Genomic DNA, 27,215 nt, shown 5'->3' on the forward strand with positions numbered 1-27,215 from the left:
CATAAAATATATAATATTAGTAAATCACGAAATCGAATGTTAACGTAGGTATGTGGAAAAGAACTGCAATAACAATAACAAACTATGTGCCCAAAGAGTTGTCTTTGGCATGTCGCTTTTTGAAATATGACCAAAAATATCAAATTTTGAAAAACGCCCCAAAATTTAAAACAAACACTAACCTTCCAAAATAAATATATATTAGCACTCGGCGGCCCAGTCACTACCTGCCGCTGTGATTTGGGGTAACTCATTGCTTCCCCTCTCCAGATACCGGAACTTCAAGGTCGCTCATACCCCAGCCCTTAAAAAAACTTGTCATAGAAAAGAGAAAATACAGTATTGTGTAGTAAGTAAATATAAAATTGTTCTATATACAGATTGCACATAATTAAGATGGAGGACAGTTTTCAAGATTTTATAATAAAGTTTCAAGGTGATCCAATTTTGGTTCAAAAATACTGAAAACAATTTTTATCAGGTTAATTTCATTTTCAATCAAAATATTTGTATAGAGGCCTTGTATGTGACGTATCATCCCGTAAATATGGCGGACTACTCAAATGCATTCAACAAAAGCATGATTGCAATCTACCGTGACAGTTTGTCTCACACACATAACCCTGCACTACGATCAAATAGGTTGATGACAACATTTGATTGAATGGACTGCACTCCGCCATAACTACGGTGAGGGACACCGGCTCAAATCCTTTGTTTGGAGCCAATCGATAATTTCATGCAGGGCCTCTATAAAAGGTTCTAACATTATTGATAATTTCACGTACAAAACTTGTGCACAACAATTTTTCACAGATCATTGCGGTTAATAGATCAGCATTGATCCATTTTGATCTGGTACAGACTGGCTGTAAGGACAGCCTTTCTCATGTAGACCGTATTAATCAGTCAAGAATATTTTTCAAACATACAGTACAATTATCGAATAGGGTGCAACTTGCTAGACTTGAGTCCAGTACTCGTTTACAGAGTTTAGGGTTAGGGTTTAGGATTGGGATAGAGCAGTCTTGTAATAAGACTAGTAGAGTTGCACCCTATTCGGTAATCGTTCCAAACATACCACAGGCTTTATGTATCTCTCTACTCGGTTAACAAAACGAACACAGGTTTTAGCAGATTAGGACAAGCAGCACACAAACGATTTGCACAAATTATTTCTTCATATTCACATAATTACATAAACATACACAGAATACATGAAACATGATCAGCCTGCAAGTATTATAGTCTTATTAAATGTATAAAAGATAAAGTCTATTTTTGTATAAGTACACCTGAATTGTGATACAGCACTTGCGATGAGAAGAAATTGTGATACAAATATTTAAGTACAGTATTCTCTTACCCAAATATAAAATCCCAGAGAAGATATCTTACACTTCCCATAATGCATTTCTCTCATTTTAATTTCCTGTACTGATTGCTATCTAGTACAACATGGGTTGATAGTGACAAAATGTACCTCCGTGAATAGAAGACATCCAGATCGTGCAAAATATGTTTATTTCTTGACTATCGACCATGTTTACTACTTTATTCTCAACAGGAAAACACAGAGAACCTGTACAAAGTAACAGGAGTGTCATTTGATGTAATGAGGTGGTGCATCATGTTGCAAAGGATTCTGGGAAGAGTAAGATAGCTTCTCTGATAAAACCCCAGTATACACTCATTTCTTCTTGAATAGACTCATGCTAAATTTCTTCTTTTCTCTCTGTTCCCGTGGATGCATTCTTGGTGGTACCTGCCCTTTGAAATCAATGACATGCATAGCTGGAGGTGGGGGCGGTGTTGCGGTAACTTCCTGTACTTGAGGGCGCTGTGTGGACCGTTTCGTAGGCGGCGGTGTTGCAGGGATGATTCCGACCATCGGCGGAGCTGGACGCTTTGGTTGATTTGGAAATGCTGATGATGCCATATAGTGTTGCAGTTCTTGCTGCAATGGTGTTAACGGTGGTTTGCTTTCGGGTCGAGGTGAATTTCTCGGCGTGGAATCAGTTGATCTCGGTGTGCAAGGTGGAGATTGGCCGGGTGGAGGCGGCGGCGGTGGTGTGTTTGGTCGCGATCGAAGGTTGGGTTTTCGCCGCCTTTCTGATGGCATTTCAGAGGAACTTGAAGCACCCTCATCTTCTGACTATATAAAATAATAATGGTAATATGATAGACAGTGTTTATACTATAGCATAAAACATAAAATGATCACAAGTTTATCATAATGGGCTATTCCATTTAAAATCCACACTACCCCTGTGGAAGATTTTGGAAATATCTTCCACAGGGGGAGTATTAAATGGAATGAACACATTAGGTAGCTCAATTTGAAACTCACAGAGGGTGTTTGAAATTCAAATGGAGCTGCCTAATGTGTTAATTCAATTTGAAATTCATACTCCCCCTGTGGAAGATATTTCCAAAACCTTCCACAGGGGTAATGTGGATTTTAAATAGAATAGCCCAATAGGTGCAGCATACTAAGCAGTCGCAATGAAAGTAAAGAAAGATCTGTTTTTACATCCTACATCGATCGGTGTTTCAGAAAAGCAAGTGCCGATTATCAATCACAAGTTGCTTGCATGGCCTAGCGTCAAATCACGACCAGCCACAGTCGCTTGCCACAACTGAAACAACTGAAATCACTAGTGATTTTTCTGTCACCTGCGAATGCTAAGTATGATTTGGACATACTTAAGGAGGGGGAACACAATTACAAAATACTGATCAAAAGTCAAAATTAGTTTTTTTCAGAGAGATATACTGTTCACTACATTTATCAAATAGGTACACATATATAATCCGTGCAATACTAGAACTTGGAAAAATATTAAGGGGTATGTGAGTTCAAATTGAACAATGATATGGACAAAAAACAAAAGTTTAAAACAAAATTATAAAAACAATAACATTCTATCAGCCCTCGAATTAACCCACAGCGCCCATGGCATTTTGCCGTGGGTGCCCATCCCCACTGCTGAAATGCCCTCAAAATATGTCCTTTACCCAAGGCAGGCACTTGCCGTGCACTCTAATGAAGTTGCCGTCGGTGCCCCATCCCTGCCCCTTCATTATAAAATCATCTATCCATGTTTGTATGTGTGTGTTTTCTTCAGTTTTGAGAAATTGCCTTGGTGCCCTTCTCAAATTTTCAACAGTTGCAATGATGCCCTCTTGAAATATTAAACTGCCATGCTGCCTTGCCTTTTCAGTGAAAATCCAAGGCAATTATCAACTTGCCCTAAAAAAGTTGCTGTGCCCCTTCAGATCCTTAATTCGAGGGCTGCATTCTATGCATACCAAAATTCTTATTTTTGTATCAAACATAGTGACATCAACAACTAAAAACTAATTCTATAAATTGCCACAGGCCTATAACACTCTGTAACACATGTTTAGAGATCGTAGTGCCAAAATGACGGCAACCCTAATAAGTCTCACATTTATCAACACTTGAGTTGTTTTTGTTAGTTTCCAAAGATCAACTGTTTGTCAGTCTTTCAGTCTGTCTTTCTCACTACCCAACACAATTGTTAAAATGACAACATGTAACAGATAAAGATTTGAATATATATTTCTCCAGCTTCTATCAATGGCTGGCCTTTGGCAACCCAATCGACATACAATAAAAGATGAGAGTGAATAAAGATGTGAAGTCAGCCTATGAGAGCTAAATGATGTCTAGTATTAATATATTATGATGAAAAGAGATGAGCGTGCATACTAGCAAAGTCATACTGATATACAAGAAGAGGTTGTCTAGATAACAACAAAAGCAAAATAACAACTTTTCTCAACTACACAGATAAACAATGAATCTTTAAAAAGACCTTAAGATTTCTTTCTAACTTTTTCCCCAATTTTTAATAAGAGGATGATTTTGTTGTAGATCAAATAACAAATATCAATGCACACACTGTTTTTCAGAGGAATTGCACTGTGATGAAAAAATAAAATGGCAAGTGCATTGATATTTGTTTACAAAATATCATATCCAGTCATTAATCTCATTCATAAATGACATCAAAGAATGTTTTATTTACCCTCGGACCTTTTTAAAAGTTTAAAAATGAAAGTATGCTTTCATTATCCTTCAGCCTTTAGGCAAGTGGGATGGCAGGAAACATATTTGTCCAGTTTTAGTCATTGAACTAAAAAATTGCAATGTACTTCTTAATATTAAGTACATTGATGTTAAAGGAAATGAGTTAGGAGTCCATAATCACATTTATATTTCCATAGGCCTTGCAATTCTTGAGATCAGGCCAATAATATATAAAAACAAAAGTTTTGGGTGTTTTTCACCTCCTGAGAAAAATTGTGCACATGGGGCATGACACCCCTTATATCAAGCCTTGGGATCTCCTTTATTAAAACCCCTTATCATTCCTCTTGTGCGTCAGATTTATTTGTCTCAATACTTGAGTGCAAACACCACTGGGTTATGCTTTCCTCTGACCCACCTTCAAAAGTTCAAAATCTTAATATCAAAGATAAAAATATCCCTCGTTAGAAACCAAGAAAACCCCCCGCCTGCAATTAAAACATCCTAGTCATTACTGTTTAGGTACACAGAAATACGCACATAAATCTTTGAAATGGTGCTCCCATGCATTGACAAATAAAGCCCACTTATCAAATATCACCAGCTATTGGTACATTTGCCTCATTAATATTAACACATTTATGAATCTAATATGAACATCAAACTCTATTTAGTTACTGATCAACCCATACCGCGGAAACATGGCATGTTGCCTCAGGGGATCGACGCTAAGTCAGATACCGCGTGAGCAAACTCAAAACTAGCGCAAACAGCGCGAGCGTACACAAAAGAAACTTCGCGCGTAAGATTAGCGATGTCGCCAGGTCTGTACGCTGTACAGGCGTCAGCTGAATTCGAGTACGCTTAGAGGGCACAGGCATGGAAAATTCCAATCTGTGTATTAATAATCTAAGGATCAACCAGAGAATCTTACACTTCCCACAATGCATTTCTTCCCAGTACTGGATGCTATTCAGCACAACATGGGTCAAAAGTGACAAGAAATACCTCGATTGCACCGTTCGGATGAGCTCTTGTTACCTCAGGTAATTTTTGACGGTATCAAACCATGATTGAACAAATGTTCCACTGAATAGTAAATCAGTAGGTCTACTGGGAAGAAATGCATTGTGGGAAGTGTAAGATACCTTCTCTGCAGATCAACCAGTAAAGACTATCAATAACATTAATAGAATCACAAACACTTAAAGACACAGATCATTATTAAAATTACTTGCAATAAAGGAAAAATGTGATACTGGAGCAAAATATTTTTGATCACAAAAACTTGAAATAACCAACCTCGATATTAAGGCAAATATTTGGTCTGGCAAAACCAAGGATAAATTAAAGAAGAAAAACATGTCAGTCAACATGAAGAGTTAACATTTTTCTTGTGAGTCTATATAATGCATCAAATTAGAATTGACCAAAAAATTATAAAATACACTTATAAATTATAAAGTTTCCAGTGAAACCAATTGATGTCTTTTGTAATTTAAAGTTGAGTAAAGAATTTAGTGTTTTTTTTCAAAACGAATTTAAAAAAAAGTGGTTTCATAATCAATAATGGTAATGTCAGATTTCAAAAAGTTTTCATGAAAATGTCGTCAGGGATGCTTTCTCAATTCAAAGGATTCTCTCAAGTAGACTTTATATCATAAATATTTACATTTCTGTCCAGTTTGGATGTAATTAATCAGTTTATACAACCACTCAGTTTTCCATATTAAATCATGGTTGACTATATATTATTTTCCCCATGGAATGCAAGTAATAGCGTACCGGTGTCAGTACGCTCAAACGTAATGGGCATGGAATTTTCTTACCTCTATTTTTAATAATCTAAGGTACCATTACTTACCCATGGAGCATTTTTACTATACTTGGCTACTGGGACCTTTGACCTTGGAGATGATGGGACCTTTGACCTTGGAGATGAAGTACGACTAGGATCTGCTGGTGCAACTAGAAAGAGACAGAGAGAAAAATATGTGAGTATATATACACAGGGGTGGGAGTGGAGCATAAAAACACAAAATACAAAATATTTTTTTGGTCTGCTGAATTATCAGGCTTCTGATGGCGTGGGACTACAATCCCGGAAAAAATGTGTTTGAACACTTACTCTCATCCCATATTCCTCTTACTATAATGCATGCCCTATATCAGTCACTGGAAACTAAGAATTATAATAGTGTTGCCTCAATGTTTATCTTCCAAATACCCCCACCCCTTTGCCCACCAAACAATGATAGAAGCAAGGTGTACATGGCAACATTGTATAAGGTAATTGAGGGGAGGGGACATTTCAATTAGAGCTTTAAATTATTTGAACAGTTTTTTTCTAAGAATGTAGTAGAGGGCCTATCATGTATTGGTATGTTCCATCCAAGACCATTTGTTACATGATCTGGTCCATGTGGGCTAAAGTCGGCAAATTTGAAACTGAGATAAAGGTAAAAATTTGGAGTAAAAACCAAAAAAACAAACGAAAATAGACATCAAAAAACTTATAGGTTGGGATTCCGAAAGGTGGTTTAAACCTTGGTTTAGCTAAACCTAGGTTTAAACCTAGGTTTAAACCTAAGTTGCGTTTCCCGTAGCTGGTTTAAGTTAAACCTGGGTCTAAAGCTGAGTACTAAAGTCGCAAAAGCCGGGTCTAACTTAAACCTGGCAGGGGGTAGGTTTAAGTTCAGGTTTAAGTGCATTTGTCTGCATGCCAACCACTGAAGCCTGCTTGTTACGGAAGCGGACCACTGCAATTCGTGGTATTTGCAACTGGAAAAATGTGCCACAGAACCAATTTTTGGAAGTCATAATAAAAGGATTATGTTCCATAATGAATAGAGAAGAGTTGTGACAATTGTAACCAGAGTTTGAAAGTGGAGGTGATCGGCCAAGCTTGTACACTGCTGCAATCATGGGCATGGCACTGTGGCAGTGCAATACACGGCAGTGACAGTCATACCTATACCCGGTACTCACGGCACAGTGCAATAGCATAGGGCTGCGTCATGACAGTGAAGGTAAGAAACGTCGGCTTATTCAAGACATATTAATACTGTTTTACCACCTAAAAGCCCCTATATAATGTAAATCACTCATTTATTATTGGTGACGATTTTAGGCTGTGGTATTGTTTTAGTCAAGCTCAGGAATCGATTAGGTTAGGCTTAACAAATTACATGTAAATACCGTGTACAGGAGAATAGCCTAGCCGAGGCTTTGTGGATTTTTATCAGCAAACGAAGCTCGGACAAAGCTTTTTCAATGTTCCCTTATAAGTCCGGGCTTTTTTCCAATGAGTTTCAGCTTGATATGAAGCAGCTTGAAATGAAGATGTAAGGACTCAGGAGTTTAATACTCACGGTAGAGTGATGTTGTGGTGTTAGAAGCTGGTGTAGAAGTAAAACGTTTAGGCCTACCCCATCAGGCGGCCCTGGCCTGGTCATGATAGTCCTAGCTGGCTAGCCTAGGGCTTTAGGATATCATGGGATGGGCTGTAGCCATGGTAGCCTAGGCAAAATCTGTATCAGTACCGGTACCCACAAGACACATATTTTCCGTAGGCCTAGGGATTTTGTCTATGTAAATAATAGGTCAGGCTTCAAGTTCAAGCTTGGTAGTGGAACATCCTAGGCCCTAGCCTTAATACCGACCTGTACCAATTTATAGGGGCATAGGGCATAATTATGTGATGACATGCCATACATAGGCCCTATATGTTTACAGGCTGGCTAGACCTGGACTCAGGCTGTTCCAGGCTTATTATTGAACTTGAAGCTCCGCCTAATTAATTATTTTAATATGAAATCTACCGTTTGTTTAATATTTTGTCTGACTCGTGCTATCAGGTCATCGTGGTATAACTGGTACTAGGCCTATGAAAGTTTGGTCAAACAGGCATATTATCAGGCATAGGCCTATATAAAATAGATTGCTCATCATTCCTGTGACTGATTAATTTTATTGAATTTTCAGTGCTCACTGAAGTATATTTTTAGATACCATCATGATCATGTAGGCCTAAATATTACTACAAATTGCACATTTTAAATGCATGAAACTCTACGACTGATTAACAGCAGCACAAAATAAAATGGTATGATTTGTTTTGTTTTTTCGTTTACAGGCCCGGTTTACAGGTCAATGTCATGTCAAGAGGAATGTTTTCTAATCTGAGTGATGATTCCCATGCACCATAACTTGAAGTTATTTTGGTAAGTTTAAAAGTATGGCAATGTAGGTATGAGTAATTTACTGCCCCATTCCAGAAAAAAAAAAACACTGATTTTATTGGATTAAAAAAAACATCAAGTCTGACAAACGAAACATAGCTCAATCGTAATCATTCATTTGGTACTGACTGTAGATAATAGAAAACGTTCACTATTGTACTAATTTCTTGGGGGAGCCAAAACATGCATTTTCGACATGTTTTCTGACAATCGAGTCACAAAAATCAAAGACTTGGAACATGTCTAAGCATTCAAAATCTTGAGTATATGCCACAATTTTGCTCTAATTTTTACTTTTTGTGTGTTACCTTTGAAATGATAGAATAAAACATGCTTTTTCCAAAAATTAGAATGCATAAATTTAAATTAGACTTCGTACAAAGCTTTATACTTTTTGTTCATGAATATGATACCAGGCCTAGTAAAAGAAACATCTCAACAGACAACAGCAATTATGAGAAAATTATAAAATTTCTTCACATGCCAAAATCTCAAAATTGAGAGTGTGGGGGTGTGTGTGGAGGGGGGGCAAGATTTGAATATAGTTCTAATTCATATTTTAAACATACTATTTTTTTTCTTTCTTTCATTACAGGACAATATACATGATGAAGTAACCGCGATCCCCGGCTGAGATCCACTGGCCATCAAAGTTTGGAAGCTTTTGGACTACAGAATCGATGAGCAGCACAACCACAAGTGTTTTTAACATGAAACTTTTTACCTTGCTAAATGTTATAGGCCTTTAACATGTTTAAGCCTACTAGTGTAACACAAACATGATAACATATGAGACTTTTGGTATCGATATTATTACTCTATATAGCCTACTACTCAATGGAAATGAAGACAAGTTTTGTACGTTGCACGTTTCACACACTATCGTAATTATCATTAAGTCTTAGAAAGGTATTAATAATTTTAAACATGTCCTTTTAATAATAGGTAACATGGTCTTCACTACTTTCCTATATGAAACCAGCATGGGCGTCAATCCTGGAGAGGGACATAATATCAAATGTCCGAGAAGGCCTATGCCCCCTTCGCATTTTGGTAACTGAATCAATAGTACCGGGGTAGTCTACAGTATAATAGCCATTTTGAGATCTGCACAAAAATAACCAAAAATAATGTAAAATGTCCACCAAATGACTTCAAAATTTAGACTTTATTTTGCTTTTTTTTAACTTCTGAAGGGGCACATCCCTCCCCGGGCGACCACTCACATAAATGGTCTGTACGCATGCGTGAAAAAAAAAACAAGGAAAAGGGGTGTTGTTTTTAGGCAAGGCAAGTTACTTGAGTGACGCATTTAGGGTCTAAAAAACACTGATTTTCAAGAATAAGGTTAGTTTTCTGTAACTGAACAACTTGTTTAGGGTACCTTTTCAAATATTTGGTAAATTACAAGTCCAAAAAGTGTACATTTCTTCATTTTTACTAGGCAAAAAACTCATTAGGGGGTAAATTTTATATTAAATTATAGGCCCTAAATTTGCTGGTAGGGGGGTTTAAAGAAAATTTGGTCACACATGCGTACACTATCATACTTGAGTGGCCCCAGGGCATCCCTCTCATACGTCTTGGCGCTGACATATCTTTTCACATCATCCGTGCCCCTCCTCCATTTTCAGAACAGATCGGCGCCAATGACATGACCTGACAGTAGGCCTGACATAATAAACAACCCAGCAAACACAAAAACGTTTTCAAAACGTTTTAAATAAGTTATATTTTGACTTTTGGTTTAGGTAAAAACGTTTTAATAACATTAAAATGTCGGGTTATATAAAGGTCATGATAACGTTTTTAAAACGTTTTGTATGAAAACACACTACAACAATATTTTTAAATGTTTTCAAAAAATGTTAGGCCTATTGTAAACTATTTTTGCAAACATTTTTACCAAATATTGTGTCAATACTTAAATAACATTATGTTAAAATATTTGAACACAGCAAACACAGAAATGTTCTTAAAATGTTTTTTTTTCAAAACCTTTTAAAAACATTTAAATGTCGGGTTATATAAAGGTCATGAAAACGTTTTTAAAACGTTATTGAAAATATTTGGGGTAAACATTTTACGCAAAATATTTTTTCAACCCCAAAATAACATTCTGTTTAGAATGTTTTGTATCAAGTTTTCAAGAATGTTTTTGGAATGTTATTAAAACGTTTTTATACCCTTTATATAACCCGACATTTAAACGTTTTCTACAAAATATTTTGTTTGCTTAGCAGTAGATTATCAATTTTTTTTTATTAAGGTTATGAAAACGTTTTATACTCTTAATATACCCGTTATATAACCCGACATTTAAACGTTTTCTGACAACCTTTTATAACCTTTTGCGAATGATGTCGAAAACGTTTTGTGTTTGCTGGGAACAAACCTCTATGCTACTTGAAACGAATTCATTCAATGTTATTATTTAATGTACAAGGTGGTTAAAAATTACTTAATCACTATTTGAAGTGATGGATTATGTATCATGTTTAACATTAATAATAAAATAAATATGCTACACAGTTTGTACTTTTATTATAATAGGTCAGTGTTTTGTTTTAATATTCTAAATCTATATAGCTATTTTATGCCTGCAATAGGATACACCAGGCATCTTCAATTATATAGGCCTACCCTCCCCGCTGTCCGTAAAAGAGAGAACCATGTGATGATGCCTCCTCGATGAGTTGTAAATGTAATGAACGAAATAAACGGACAGCGCGGAGGGTATTCCGTATAGGCCCAAATTATACTAACCTTGCGGAAATTTCCAAACAGCGTGCCACTTTGAATGCCCCTCTCAGCCTGACAAAAATTGCTTGACCCTCTCGGCCTGCTAAAAAAATGCTTGTCTCGCCCCCCCCACCCCTTGGCCAGCCAAAAACATTTGCGTCACACCATGTCAAACTTGTGGGAACCCAATTTGCAAATTCGAGCGCAGTGCAGTGAGCATATTGGTCATGTGAAAAACGGAAAGAACGTTTTTCATACTCTGTGGGATAAGCCCCTTTTAGAGCGTTTTATTAAAAGGTGCCCCGTAAATGTGTGCAAAAATAGCTGGGTAAAATATGCTTGCTCTTCTTTTGGCTTGCCAAAACAGCCCCCCCCCCCATTTTACCCTCCCCCAGGCGTCATAATTATTGCACCGGTATTATATGTGAAATATCAAGAAATGAAATTTAAAAAAATACCATTTCAGCTTAATCACTGTTAGGCCTACTATGATGCAACGTGAGTGTTGTTTAAACTTGGGAAAATCATAGTAAAATAAGACTGAACTTTCGTGGATTATAGATCTCCGTATATGGTTAAAAAACATAAAAATCATTTTCATCAATAAACTCAGAAACATGAAAAAGATAACAACTCTAGGCCCTACTACCCGCTGTTTATTCACAATTTCCCACACCAATGCCTATTATAATAGCCTTCAAATAAATTGGAACATCATACCCATGCACAAAGTTCTGTGTAATATGCATAAGAGTATACACCACAGTTAGTACTATGCGGCTACGAAACCAGGTCTAAGTTTAAACCTAGGTTTAAACCCAGGTCTAACTAGTCCGAGCTTTGAATCGTAAAATAACTTAAACCTAGGTTTAGGCTTAAGCCGGGACTAGTTAGACCCAGGTTTAAGTTAGCACCGGCTTAAGTTAAACCACCTTTCAGAATCCCAACCCTTAACTTTAGAACCAAGTATGCTAGACCTTTGGTGGTTTTTTTTTTATCTTTCCCAGACCTTTGGTTTTTCAGTAAATGATAGCCTATTGTATGTGTAATGTAATAATTACAGTAACTCAATTTTCAAAAATGTCTCCTTTGGCCCCATGGACCAGATTGTGTCACATTTGCAGATATTTCAAATTTGGGGGATCGGTCTTTCTATCGTCTGTATCAGAGTCAAGGCATTTAATTGTTTTATCAAACTAAAAACACTACAGTGCTTTTGATTCCTTGACTACTAAGTAATCTCTACATTCACAAATATTTCTAATGTTCCATCACTGCTCTTACCTGGTGGTTTACAGTACGTAGGTGGCTTTTTCCTGGTCTTCTCTTTCCTACTCGCATCACCACCATCACTATCCAAACCATCAGAAGAGGAATAATCCATTGGCAATTGCCTCGATTCCCAATTATTATTCTGATTTCTTTGGTATCCTTGAGAACTACTATCATCACTGTCTGATGCAAGAGACGCGTATTGTTTCTGTGACCGCCTCCCTCGTTTGCTTAAAGTTGCAGTCTGTGGCGGCGGCATTAGCTCGAGGGGATCGCTTTGAAACATTTGAATACGTGACTTGACGGACGGACCTTGACGAGGCGATCCCTGATGTGCCATATCTTCTTCTTGGATATCTATGCTCTCAACTGGGATAGATCTACTTTGGGGATCTCCATTCGTATCAACTTTTCCTTGACTAACATTTGATGCAAGCTGCCCAAATGTTGTTAGCGGTATATTAAATCTATCAGATGGACTAAGCCGAGGCGATCCATGATTGCTTGCCTCTTCTTGACTGTCTGTAGTCTCGGCTGGACTAGATTTCTGGGCTGAACTAGATTTTTGGCTGGACTAGATTTCTTGGCTTGGCCAGATTTCTTGGCTTGGCCAGATTTCTTTTGACGAGGACTCTTGTTAGCATCAGGTGCTTTTCCTTGACCAAAAGTCGATGATGTAGGCTGTCCAAATGTTGTTAAAGGCATATCATATCTATCATCAGCCACACCTTGAGTTGGAGATACTAAATAAGGAGACTGTAGTTTTTTTTTTTTATCTTCAACTGCAATGCCCTTTTCTCTTCATCCTCCTCCTCTTCTTCCTCTTCTTCATCCACAATTATTTCTACATTTGGTTCACTATTTCCATTTGGGGAAGACATAGGTTCTGTAAGTATTACATCATCTATAAACGTTTGCTCGTTCTCATTAAAAACATCCTCATCTTGATCCGAGGAATTTCTCGCATCACTTAATTGCTCTCGAGTGCTGCCATTTGCAGACAATGCCTCCGTTGCCATTAGGGCATCCAGCAACGATTGCTCATTCTCCGGTGAATCACCTTCAACATGATCCGATTGATCCTGATATCTATTGTCTTCAACATCCCCGAACAGAGCCGAGTCGGTTGAGTTCAGCGACATGCCACGACTCACTTTTCCAGCTTCATCGCCGGTGAATTGAGTCGAGGATTTCTCGGATGATTCTGAATCTGGATTATAATCCCGATCTGGATTATAATTTTGATCTAGATTATATTCATCCATGAGTTCTTGAGCAGCTGCTCCTGAAAGTATAGAATCTACCGATGTCACTGAAGTCCCACGTTCATCTCTTGTGGTACCATTTTCTTCAGTTTCATGCGGTGGAGTTGATGCCATAAGTGCTTCTTCAGTGCCCATGTGGACTTGTTCTATGACAGGCTCTTCAACAACAGGACTTGTACTCTGAAAATAAATCAATTCCAAACACAAAATTGTAACCATTGTCAATATCTTCATAATAAAACAACCTACTCGTTTTGAAACTAACTGTGATTATAAATATTGTCCCTGAACAGGAAAAAAACCTATGTAATATTTTGCTGTTACTTTAAAATGTCAAATTTGAAGGTAATTTCATTTTGCAGGGAGCATAAAACACACTTAACTAATAAAAAAACGTCCTTGGAGAGTTAGGCTGTTTTTGTATCCCCTGCAAAATGACAGTACCTTTAAATTTGACAAATTGTTCTTTTTCATGTTTCGCCAAATCAGTAGCAGTGAAAATTTTCCTGCCATTCAACAATATACAGTAATGGCTGTTCATGTGTCTTGACACCTTAAAACCACCCAACCCAATGGACAAAGCACTCTCTTGGTTCATTTACTGTAAAAGTGGATTTTTTTGTGTGATTAATTTTTGTGCTTTGCCAATATTGACCGGTTTCCCTTGTTTTTAAATGTGCAATTCTTAGTTTCCTTATATCAAAATATACAGAAAAAGAATATATTCGCAGTGTTATTTTCGCGATAGAATCTTGGCTTGCAAAAAATATATGTAGCATGAAAATTTCTACTTTTACAGTATCCAATTCTAAATATACTTCAGGAGAGTCTGAACTTAATCCATAGTTGTTTCTAATTAAATTCAAATTTCCTTCCCAGCCAATACCCCAGCATGTCGCCACTGCCGGGGACTGAACCAGGGACCTAATTCACCTGACCCAAGTACACAAACAACTGTGCCACCTACTCACCTAAAATTATTTGTTAAAATACCGCATAATGTAATGAGTGTACAACATACCTGAATTTGTGGCATGTCATCACCGAGTATGTCTTCATCTACCTTCTGAGCCAGCTCCTCTTCCATCATTTCTTCTGCTATTTGAGCAACTAAAGCAGACTGCAGGATTAATGGAAAAAAAACCATGTCATTTCATTTTATCATTACGTTTGTATCAAAATTGATCAAAAATTTGTTCATCTTCATTTACACAACAAGTTGATTAAATTTGGATGATAATGTGTACCTTTCAGCGCTCATTCCATTTTTTCTATAAACCTATGTTATTAATTGTATTGTCATGCAGGCAGTGCAAGGTCAAAATGAGTTAAAAAGTTAAAACATTTGAAAGAAAAACATTGGGGAACAAATATCTGAAATGGTTTTTTTGTAAATAAAACATCTGAAATAAATGCAAATTAGCTCATTATCATAATGAATATGCAAATTAGACCCTTAAAAAGAAACAAGGATTTCTAACTATTGTATACCTATAAGAGAATATATGAAGTCAATTCAAAAATCGATTCATGAGATACAGCATTCAGACAGAAGGCTAATTTCAGCGCGGAATATGCAAATTAGCTCATTATCATAATAACCTATATGCAAATAAACCCCCCAAAAAGTAGCCTGAGGTTTTGACCTTGGCCTACCTATCCTAGAATATCCCCAGTCAAATTGCCTATGTATTCAAGAGCTACAGCATCCGGATAGACGGAGGTACATATACAGACATTGCATAAACAGTATGCATCATGGTGGAGCCATAAAAACTATAAATCAATATACTTACTCTTTCCTCATCCGTCATGCCATCATCTTCATATTCCAAGCCAACATCCACGTCATCTTCTGGATATTCCTCCACCAAGCCAACATTCACATCATCTTCTTGCTCTTCTTGATATTCCACCATCAAGCCACCATCATCTTCTTGTGCTCCTTCATAATCTTCCATCAAGCCATCATCTCCTTGGTAACCTTCCATCAATCCATCATCTACTTGCTCCTCTTGGTAATCCTCCATCAGGCCACCATCATCTTCTTGATCCTCTTGATAATCCTCCACCAAGCCACCATCATCTTCTTGCTCTTCTTCATAATCCTCCATCAAACCACCATCTTCTTGTTCTTCTTCATACTCCTCCATCAAGCCAACATCCACATCATCAACTTGTTCTTCTTCTACTGCTTTTGTTTCTGGATCTTCAATATCTTCTGGTGGATCAAGACCAACATCCTTTATTGCCTCATTGACTTTGTCTTCTGTATCCTTTTGTTTCTTCTCAGCCTCCTCCTCGCACTACAAATGAGAACAATGATTGTTTGTATCATCAGTCGAGTAGCATACCGTAGAATTCCATCTACAAGCATATATACTTCTAAATTAGTGTTTTTGTTATGAAAGAGACGAAAGGCAGACATCCTCTACAAAAACATTACAATAGACTGGTCTTACAAAAATATTTGTTTGAGCACTTGCACTTGTTTCACTTGCCTAAGATGGCAATAGATGGAGAAAGCTTGTAGTCTCCTGCTCCGCAGGATGACAATAATACTTGCTTGTACAGACACATGTGTCACTAATATAGTTATGCAAACTCATAATAATGTTTTTGTGAAGAGCATCTACTTTTTGTCTCTTTCATCAAAAAACACGAAACATGTGTAAGTAGTAACAATCACATTTAACTGGCCTAACTTTTGTAGTCATTATTAAAGCCATGTACAGCCATGTTGTGCATGTGCACTGCATATCCACAGGCACCAAAGAAATCAAGTCTTTTAGTTTTAACAGGCATGAGGGAAAATAGGTTACCAAAATTACTCAAATCCATGTTTCTAAAGAACTGTTGCATTTTGAGGTCAAATTCATGGGAGAATAATGAAGTAACGTACCATAGTTGACCTCTTGAGGGCAGCAAACTTTTCTTCCTGAGCTGCAATCATTTTTTCAAAGTCTTCATGCTTCTTCATCATATCTTCAATGTCTGCACTATCATCCTGTTGCAAAACAATTGCATACAACATCAAATATTTTAAACTTGTGAACATAACTTACTGACAACATATGCAAATAAATTAATTCTCACAGTAAGTAAGCATCCATTTTCATCTGAACTTGATTGGAAGATATTTACAGATTTTTATAATAAAAATGTAATAAATTTGAATCACAGATATAAGTAGGTTAGTGGCCTGAAGTGACTTTGTGTGAAAAAGTGCATGAATTTGGGCTATAAAGCCTCAAAATGGGCTGAAAAAAAGTGTGGATCTTCGAAAAAACAAAAAAGCATGATTTCCTGCAATTGCAGGAAATCTATCACCCCTGTTTATATTTTTTCAAAATTGTCTCATTGTAAAAACCGATGACTTTTTAGGGTCTAACACGTTTGACAGAAAGAATTTATCTATTTAAGGTTTTGATTAGGCCAAAAAATAATTGTTGTGTTGCCCTCAATCGACCGACCTTAAATCCTGAAAAATCAAGGTCGCAATTTCTTTTTTTTTTAAATGACAATTTTTACAGATATGTTCAAAAATCAATGTTTTTCACTTGAAATTAATATCGCATTGAAAGACTAGTCTTAAATTGATTTCTCTAACAAGTATCCAGTAGTCAAAATTGACAAATTATTTAATATTTAGTGGGATTTTTTAAAAACTGAAGGTTTAAAAAAAAAAGATAATTAACCGACCGACGTAACTTTTCCATTTTTCCCACTCGAGGGCAACATAACAATTTTTTTTGCCTTATATTGGATTTTATTTTGCTTGAATGTATCTATGTCCCAAAGCTCTGAGACTGTTTGAGCGACATACTGATGGCTCTTGAAACACAAGACTCCAAAGCTTCTGTCTTAAGCTGTACTGATGAGCTGTTGAAAGTCAAGGCCAGTCCTGTCTTTGATGTTAAGCACATCTTTACAGGTCGTCTTCTCTTTCTAAAGCCATCTGTACCTCACTGCATCATGGTATTTGCATGGTGCTTTAATCAATAGTAAAAATATAAAGATTCCCTGGTATAATAGACTCACCAAAAATGTCTCATCTTTGAGTAATGGTGTCCTCGAGTTGAGCCACGCCTCCGCTTGATCCAGATCACGAGTCAGAAGTTGCGTGTCTAATACAGCTTCACACTGAGCGTTTTTGGTCTCCCAGGCTGCGATTAGATTCTCCCATTCAGTTTGTAATTGTTCTATCTTATCCTTGATCTGAAAACAATGAGAGGAAGACAGGCTACAAGTGGTGGATTATAAGCTACGGCAAAATTCTCAATAGCTGTATATTGCAATTAGATGATATGCTTGAAGAAAATCTGGAAAGCTATAGAATATAATGTGAATTAGTCATAGCTAGGATTATGAAAATATAATGCAATGGCATCCAACCTGAACCAGAATTAAGAATGATTCCCTGATGATTGTCTCATCACAGATGGGTCCAGAATTTGACAAATGACCAACTTACTGGGTTACACACAATTGTGCAGATTTGATGGGAGACTACACTTGGGTTTCAGAGAAGAACGGCAGTCACATGGCCAGATTGACACAAGCACCTTGTTAATGAGCGATATACACAAAGTTTTGTGTTCCCTTCATGAGCGCCGCTCTGCGCCAACCAATGCTTTAATGTGTATTCAGCCAGTCAGATTATCGGTCTAATGATTGAATCAGATGATTGAATCGGCCAAACAGAACCCCATTTCCATGTTTACGCTGTGTATGCTCTCAAAATGTAAACAACTCCAGTCGTTCTTCTCTGCCAGACACAGTAGTGTCTGTACATGGCTCAGGGATGAGGGCAAATAGCTTCAGGTTGGATGCTGTTAAATATGTAACATGTTTTTGAATTCGGCTTTCATTCTTTGGTTCACCTCAAATTTAGTAGTGACATCAATGCTTGTTCTTGGTTGTGCTACAAGCATGACGACAAACAGCTTTTGTTCTTGTCTTGTGCATGTGCACTCTGCACGGTTAACGTTAGGTGTGTGATTCGATTCTATGATCAGAGAAATACACACATACATTAATACCAAACTTGAGGCGAACCAATGTATAGAGAGCAAACATATAAGATGAATCAAGATTCATATGAGAGATAAAATGAGAAACAGTTGTAGTAAATCGTATCAAAATATGTGTTTCAAAGATTGCTGGTGAGAAGGGAAAAAAGGTTTAATGAAAACTTTTATTTAAAAATGTGAGCATTACTTCCTAAGACACGATGACAGTGTGTCAAGCTTTCTTCTCCCCCATGAAAACACTAATCTAGTTTGCATCTTTAATAAAATATGCCCCAAAATGAAGTATCTTTTCATGTGACACATCACATACCAACAGAAACTTTATGAACAGAAAACTGAAAAAGTTGTTTGATGGAAAATATGAGGTAGTACAGAATAGGTTAGACTAGGAGTGCTTGTACCCCCATCATTTTCACAAGCACAAATAGTGCACCTCCAGATCATTTGACCATCCATAATTGATTGTGATCTGTGTGTAATATATTTTGGTGATAATGGGCTAAACCAGTTGAAATCCATACACCCCCTATGGAAGGCATGACCTTAATCTTCCACACTGGGAGTGTGGAAATTAAAGTCATGTCTTCCATAGGGGGGGGGGGTCTATAATGAATTTCAACTGCAATAGCCCATTGTGGTGATATAATACACACCAAACACTATAGAGCAAAGCTTTGTAACACTCATGCTTCAAGGGCTGATTTTCCTTTGATTTTTGAACACCTGTCTTGGGCTCAGGGCAACACTGCCTCATCTCCAAATTTGAAAATTTTTCTGAAATTTGGTACCAAAGTTTTCAGAACATATGGGCTTATCAGTGACAATAAAGAACCCAATGTAAAGCCACAAAACATAGTTTATATGCAAAGGCCTATGACGCCCAAATTCTTTACATGCAATATTCTCACAATGACTAAAACGGAAATGAGATATTGCTGCACTGATGCGCCCTCGATATAGCAGAGGTATACTTTTTTTTGTTCCCATGTGCTAAAATCCTCACAGAGCTATAATGCTCTGTCCTCTCTTAGTCTAACCTCTATGCTTCATACTTGTAAACTTGGCAAAAACTAAATTTAAATTAGAGAATAAAAGAGTATCGATAACATTTAGAGATAGATTAACTTTAGATGAGTCTAGCATAATGAAACAAGAAACTAGTGATATGAAAAATGTGTTTAAGCAAAATACTGAATTCTGTATCGCGCTTATCAATACATCATTGTCATACAAAACTAGAAATGGAATGGTCTTGATCTAGTAGTCCTCTGTTGCAACCTACATGTCGAAAAGGCCCATGACTCAATCCTTCAGATATTTAGGAATATAAAAGACTGGGTAAAAAAGCCTCCAGCATTTGAGGCCATATAGATTCAGGCTAGAAAAAGGGCAACCGCAATCTTATCAAATCAAGGCTTTTTTTGTTGATATAACTTTGAAAACCCTTTCAATATTGGTATACTGCTAATAGCGAACATGATGAATGCTGAGAATGAAAAAGGGCTCAAATTCACCACCGTACAACAAATTTGATAGCTTTTGAGCCCTTTTGGTTCCCAGCATGCATCACGTTTGCCTATCAATCGCTATTAGCAATATACCTTATGACATGCCGATGTTATCATGAAGTCAGTCTCAGATGAGATGAAGTCCAATTGCAAATTTTACATGTCTTAAGGGCTGGGGTATGAACGTTTGGACAGTATTTATTTTGGGACATTAGAGCACAACAGACATATCGAATTGCATTCTGAATATGAAGAATGTCATTCTGATATCAAATAATTGATTTTTTGAAATTTTCAATTTTTAATGATTTACCATAAAATGTGTATTAAAATACACATTTTATGGCAAATCATTAAAATTGATATTTTTGATATTTAACAGTACTTGAAGTAAACTTTATAAATCTGATGATTTATACTTAAAGTGTATGTAGGTGGGATGAAAAGCCGACGATCAATTGAAAATTTTGACCTTTAATATTGAAGATATGGATTTTTTTTTCCCAAAACACCAAAAAAAAATTAGGTCTTTTGGGAAAAAAATCCATATCTTCAATATGAAAGGTCAAAATTTTCAATTGACCGTCGGCTTTTCCTCCCTGCTACATACACTTTAAGAATATATCATTAGATTTATATAATTTACTGAGGACTGTTATATATCAAAAATTTGAAAAATATCAAATTTTTATAATTTGTCATAAAATTTGTATTATATTGTGATGTAAAAAAAATGAAAATTATTTGATATCAGAAAGACATGCTTCGTATTCAGGATGCAATTCGATAGGTCTGAGGTGCTCTCATGTCCCACAAAAAATACTGTCGAAACGCAATAAACACTCATTTTGGATCCCTTAAGGGGAGTAGCAAAACACCCATCTTGTCAAGATGATGGGAAAATATCTAACTAAAGCTCAGACTACAATTTCATATGAACTAATTTGAAATCTAAAATGGAAAGCAAAATCTGAACTATAAATGTAATGACTCAACCAATGAGGAATTTGTCTATCATGATAAATACATATTGCATGTACAAGAGTAAGCAAAGCCCAATCATGTGAATCATAAAGTGCATGAAAAGGCATTGGGCCATTAATGAATGAATATGTAGAATTGGTTGAGTTGAATATAAATATATGAAGAATATGTTCTCATTATTAATATTACCACACTTGGTGAATGACATACCTCTTCCTTACTCTGTAGTGTAGAACAAAAAAGGGTACAAACACAGTACAAACAATCTAAGTAACTTGCACAGGAAATAATATTTGTTCTCAGTTTTTAGAATGTGATATATAGGTATTATTATCATTGCTACAGTTTGAAGAAACATACACAAACAAACACACCCCTACTCGTAAGCACCATCATATGAGGACATCACATTTGAATCACTAAGGCAATCACCTTGATGAGGATATATAAAAAGGAATAAAACTAAAAGAGGGCCTAGATTTCGATGAGAATCACAGAATCAATTCTCGTAATGATTCTCGTAAGATTCGGTTGCGAGAATCAACTTTTCTCGTTGTATCATACAGTAAGTGCAGCGACTATGATGGATTTTGATTCTTGCAAACCAAGACAAAATCTAGGCCCTGCTAAAACCACATCTCTTTAAAATATCATATAAATGTCCTCATTTGGAGGTGCTTACAAACATAATCTGCAAACACTATAAAACAACAAAAATAACAAAAAAAAAGTTTTATTCTCATTACCGTCCATACACATATTTGAGTTTCATTTCCCTTACCCCGGATTCAGCCTAGGCCCATTTTCAATCTATCAACACTGTCCAGCATGCATGGAAGACCACAGTTCCAATGTCTTTACTGTTATAACTTTTATGGGAATTTCTCATGTTTGTCTCCCTAATTTAGAGCGCTTACAAAAGTGCATTCATATGCACACACATAACACGCATATAATCTCTCACCTCATCTGACAGAAAATGACCGTCCTTGATCAGCAGTAACCCTGTCTGTGTAAATTGTACCAAGCCATCAGCTCTGCCATCTATCTCAGTTTTATGTTCCATGTGTCTGCTTAATAAAGCCTCAGCACTAGGCACATCGTGTGGAGGGTCATCCGAGGTAATTAAGGCCATCATTTCACTGATCCATGCGCTGGAAGGAAAATATTAAGTCAGTTGCTGTTATTGGAGTTGAAAATGAGCATTTATGGTACTGACAATGAATGTGGTTAAGCTAAGCTCCCCCTCCCCTTTGACACAAATTGAACGTACACTTAACAGAAGAGAAACATACATCCCCCCACACACACATACCGTAAAAACTCGATAGTTAGCATACGTGCTTACTATCGAGCGCTTTTAAAACATGCAAACATGAAGTGTAAGGGGTTTTGAGCAAATCATTGATACACATAGTTATATACGAAGAAGTAAATGTGTCTCAACCCCATAAGCTCAGTTGCTAAAGCGCTGGTCTTTGGTACAATTTCATGTTTTCAAAAGCACTCGATAGTAAGCACATATGCTAAATATCGAGTTTTTACAATATAACCACAGGTAACAGTGGACAGCTTTACACAAGTTTTCACTATCTGAGTGCAGACTCATCCTACACCTCCACAATTCATTGTTCATGAGAATTTCTGAAGTGTGTTCCTTTGATTGACAGAGTTTACAAAAGCGTACACACACACACCTTTGCTCATAATTGTGGTTGTCAGTGTTACGTAATTTTCCGCCACCTTCCATCAAGTCAATAAAATTACATTCAAGTATAAAAGAAATCATGTGATAAACCTAGAGACGAGTACACAGACTTGCACCCATGACAATACAGGGAAATCCAACCATACTAAATTACCAGCTTTTACCCACAAGATGACAAAAAGGCTAACGGCTTCTGTAGAGGCACAGCTTCAAACTAACCTGAATTCCCTATAATCATTGAAGTATGTCTGCAAGTGTTCAGCCTGTACTAATCTATCTTTACGAGTAGCGGCCTTCTCAAGCAGTGCATTCCATGCCCCGACTACTGTGTCATTGTTAGCGCTGATATGTTCAAATGCATCAGGAAACTGTTCTACTAGTTCTGCTGCAGAGTTGGATATGGATTCAACTTGTTCTTCTAATGCAGCTAAATCTCTCTGAAAAAAAATCATGATGAAAAACAGTTATAGTGGAGCACAGCAAGTTTTCACAATTATATTATGTGAAGTTCCACTTTAGAGAAAGTGTCTATGGATGTGTCATTATTTCTGAAGGCAAGCAAAAAGAGTGACCACAGCTTTACATGGTCATGATGGTGTAGTATCGCAGATCCTGACTACTGACTGACCCCCTATGGGTGTGATAGAAAAGCACCAGGAAGGTCCACAGTGCAGTGTCCCACACAGCCCTGTCGTTGAGCCTTTATGAGGATTTCAAAAATACGCTTCTTCAGGACATGATGAATAAAACTTTGCATGCCTATGTTCATGGTAAAAATAATTGACAACTTTTAACTTCCCTTTTCATTCCTTACATACTTATAATAAAGACACAGGGCAGTTATTTTGTATAAGGAATTGAAGACTTCAACACTGAATGAGGTTAAAGGGTTAACAGCACATCTGGATTTATTCGTAATAAAGTGTTACACAAGCTCAGCATTTTATGGCATAACATAATCCATGATAATAGAAGTATCCAACTCGCCAAGGTCCTGACCATCTAAAAGAACATGGTGATATGTAAGGACAAGGTTACCTGCCCAAATCCTAGTATAAACATTCAGTAATTCACATACCTGCCAGTTGACCAGGCCAACGCTTTTGGACCTTCACATTGAGTGCATTTCAAGATAAATGTCAAGGAAGGTTGTTATGTCCACCTAGTTTCATTGCAATGTGGTTTTGTCCATGCAGTTACAATATTCTACAACATTATTTCACTGTGAGATTTGCAGAGGGTGTAGATAGCATCAGAAATTAACATTTTTGATGATTTTGTGACTTAACCCCCTTTTAGTTCTTAGATTTTTAATTAATTTAACACTAATTTTACAAAATAAAATACAGAAAAACGGTCAATACCTCAAATCCCTCATGTCTCCTGACCAATGCCTGTACACTAGCTAAATCATGACCATAGTCTTCACTAGATACCGCTGTGTCTTTCTCCATGATCCAGGCTTTAGTCTCATCAGCATCCCGATCAAAGGAATGGACCACTTTTGCATCAGCTAAGCCCTAGTGATAAAACAAGAAATAATAAGAATGGGATAACATTTTGTTCAACGATCAGTACTTTGTAAGTTTCATATAACAATTTACACTAGATTTAATGCTATGTCTCAAAGCTGTTGGCATTTTCAAAAAGGAATTTTGAATTAAGATGACATTTGCGACTGTTCAAAGTACACAACATAAAATTGTGGTTCATTTACGCAATTGAAGTACAAATATTGATTGTTTTATTCCTAATCAAATTGTCAAGTATCAAATCAAGTACATTTTCTGCAAAATATTTCTCAGAATTTCATGATTTTACGGCAAAAATAAAAATTTGCCATTGCAGCTTAAATGGCGGCGCTAAGAAAAACAAATGAGCGCAGGTGCTTTGAAACATACAAAACATTTAAGTATAAATCGGGCATATTATTATGTGAACAACCATGAAGCTGTGAAAGTCATCCATTGCTTTCCTTTTGTTTCCCCATAAACAGAAATCTAGCAACAAATTTTAAACCATTTTGCAGACTTTTGATGACACTACCACAACTCACCTGTGTCCTAGCATTTGTCTTCTCCTTCAGTTGTTCCCATAAGAACTCAACCTCATGACACCTGGCATTGATAGAGTCTGCATTCTGACTATGGGCTGGTAAGAGACTGTGACCTTTGATGACTACTCCTGATATTCTCTCATCATTGGATAAGAGTTCTTGGGCAAAATCATTGAATTTGACTTGCAGCATCTAATGAAAAATTATAGAAAAATCATGTTGTATTAGGGATTATATGAAGATATATAAAAAAATCCTTTGTTTGGGAACAACACATTAGTCCAAAGGGTCATAAGGTTGAAAAGGGTTAAATTAGGTCTTTGGGCTTTTGATTAGGATTAGAGTTAGGAATGAGGTAAGGATTAGGGTTAGAGTTACCATTAGCGTCAGTGTTAGGGATAGAGCTAGGTTAAGGTCAGAGTTAGGATCAGAGTCAGGATTATGTTTAAGGGTAGGGGTAAGTTTAGGGTTAGGATTAGGGATTAGGTTAAGAGTCAGGATGAAGTTTAGGGTTAGGGTAATGATATGGTTTATACCTAATATGTGACACGATCTGGTCCATGCGGGCCTTTGGACCCCATGGACCAGATCGTGTCACATATAACCAAATGTGTAAAACAAATAAGGCTACACATACCCTTTTTACATTTTTACACTTTGTAAAACAATTTTACAATTTATTTCAAAAAGCATTGGGGGAGAACTTATGGATCCTATACATAGATATACAACCGCAATCTTAATACCTCCACATGTTCTAGATCTTTGCCATAATCTTCAGAACTTGCTGTAGGTTCCCTTTCTTTGATCCAATCCACCACCTCATCCACTTCTCTATAGAACTCTAATAACGTCTTCTGCATCTCCAATAATATGCGTCTTTGGGACGACAAATCCAGGAGTTCCATGTACGAGGCTTCTGCTTCATTCTGTAAGTGATAAAGACAAATATTGAAAAATACTTTTTGACAAAATTTATCCCCACCTAAAATTTTAAAAAATCTATCCTGAAATGGCGATTAACTGCTGTCTTTTATAACAGTTTCACCACCATAAAAATTACAATTATCATCTTCAATTAGAATCAGTTCTTTGACCAGTCCCTTACACACATGTATTGTTATAAGTAACATTACCTTGACAACAATCGCCTTCAATTTACTAGATTCTGCAAGAAAAAACAGCCTGAACGTTTGAAATATTGCGATTGATACTTGCTGCTGTCTTACGTTTTCCATTCTATAATCTCCATAATTGAAACAAATTGATACAAAATTAATTTCCTGTGACCATTCTATTAATAGCCTGCATGTACTTTGCATCTTCACTATTCCTTAATCAAACTACTGCTTACATTTGACAGCTTTGTTTTACCTACAGCCCCTCACACAGCGTTTAGTAACAACATTATGTAAGAAGAAAATTTCATTTTAAGTGAAATTCCATTTTAAGTGACCAGTCCCTTTACCTGTCTGTGTTTTATATCTTCACTATCGAAATGCCCTCTTTCAATCAGACCCCTACTCAAACTGGACAACTTCTGCATGTTGGTATCGAAAGCTTCCAAATCCAAGTCCAATGCATCCAACTTCTTGAGAAGTGACACAGCTGCATCTTCATCTTTGCCATAGTCAGAACTTGCCAGTAGAGGGCGCTTGTCATCCATCCACGATTGGGCTTCAATGACTTCTGCATAGAACTGAAATGGAACACATTCATGGGTATGAAGCTTCATAAGTCTCAAAAACAATTGTTACTTACAACAACGCATTGTAACCTTCAATTTACAATTTATTACAAGGACTTCCAATTGGTACCCTTCGTAAGTAATATGGATTTACTACAGGGATCCTTCGTAATGTTATGTAACTTATGTTTAGTAAAACAGTATTTGTAACTTTGAACGTTTACTTGATGAGTTACGATGGGTTAAAAGTCTTCTTCAGTCTCAACTAGGGCCTTACCATTTGTGACTCAACAGCATCAAGTAGTTTTCTTTTCCTCTCTGCTGTATCATCTTTAAGCTTAATCCAAGCATCTTTCATTTCTTGAGTCTGTTTTCTGATGTCTTGAGATGCATAATGTTTATTACCAATCAGTTTCTGAGCTGTTACAGCTACAGCATCGACTAAAGGCTCATGGGCAATGATTTCTGCTTCCAGTGCCTGAGAGGAAAATAAAATACAGAAAGTAAATGTTTGCACTATTTGTTGATTAATTACCTAACAGTCTTATTGTGGAACACCAGGGTTGCCAAACTTGCAATTTGATAGCCCAATTGGGCAACTTTTGATTATTTTCCCTGCAACTTTTGACAAATTCAAGTCCAATAGAAACCAATGGTTAAGG

At 36.7% G+C, this 27,215-nt stretch overlaps 2 protein-coding genes across 2 annotated transcripts in view; both read right to left on the minus strand.

Moving 5' to 3' along the window:
* Positions 1-314: 314 nt before the first annotated feature.
* LOC140148125 (uncharacterized) lies at positions 315-13,077 on the minus strand. The gene is made up of 3 exons (XM_072169984.1): positions 12,325-13,077; positions 5,922-6,025; positions 315-2,155 (listed from the first exon to the last, which is right to left on the minus strand). The coding sequence occupies exons 1-3, from the start codon at positions 12,650-12,652 to the stop codon at positions 1,691-1,693; spliced, it is 897 nt and encodes a 298-aa protein (XP_072026085.1). The 5' UTR covers positions 12,653-13,077; the 3' UTR covers positions 315-1,690.
* The window catches only part of LOC140161228 (spectrin beta chain-like), a 130,901-nt gene continuing 116,741 nt past the window's right edge, over positions 13,056-27,215 (minus strand). The window contains 12 exon segments of the mRNA XM_072184684.1: positions 13,056-13,757; positions 14,599-14,697; positions 15,374-15,883; positions 16,480-16,584; positions 17,619-17,795; positions 22,067-22,256; positions 23,030-23,247; positions 24,175-24,330; positions 24,867-25,058; positions 25,613-25,795; positions 26,335-26,565; positions 26,831-27,031. Coding sequence (XP_072040785.1) covers positions 13,056-13,757; positions 14,599-14,697; positions 15,374-15,883; positions 16,480-16,584; positions 17,619-17,795; positions 22,067-22,256; positions 23,030-23,247; positions 24,175-24,330; positions 24,867-25,058; positions 25,613-25,795; positions 26,335-26,565; positions 26,831-27,031 — 2,964 coding nt within the window.

Source organism: Amphiura filiformis, chromosome 1, assembly GCF_039555335.1.
Source record: "Amphiura filiformis chromosome 1, Afil_fr2py, whole genome shotgun sequence".
In the NCBI taxonomy this organism is placed as follows: domain Eukaryota; kingdom Metazoa; phylum Echinodermata; class Ophiuroidea; order Amphilepidida; family Amphiuridae; genus Amphiura; species Amphiura filiformis.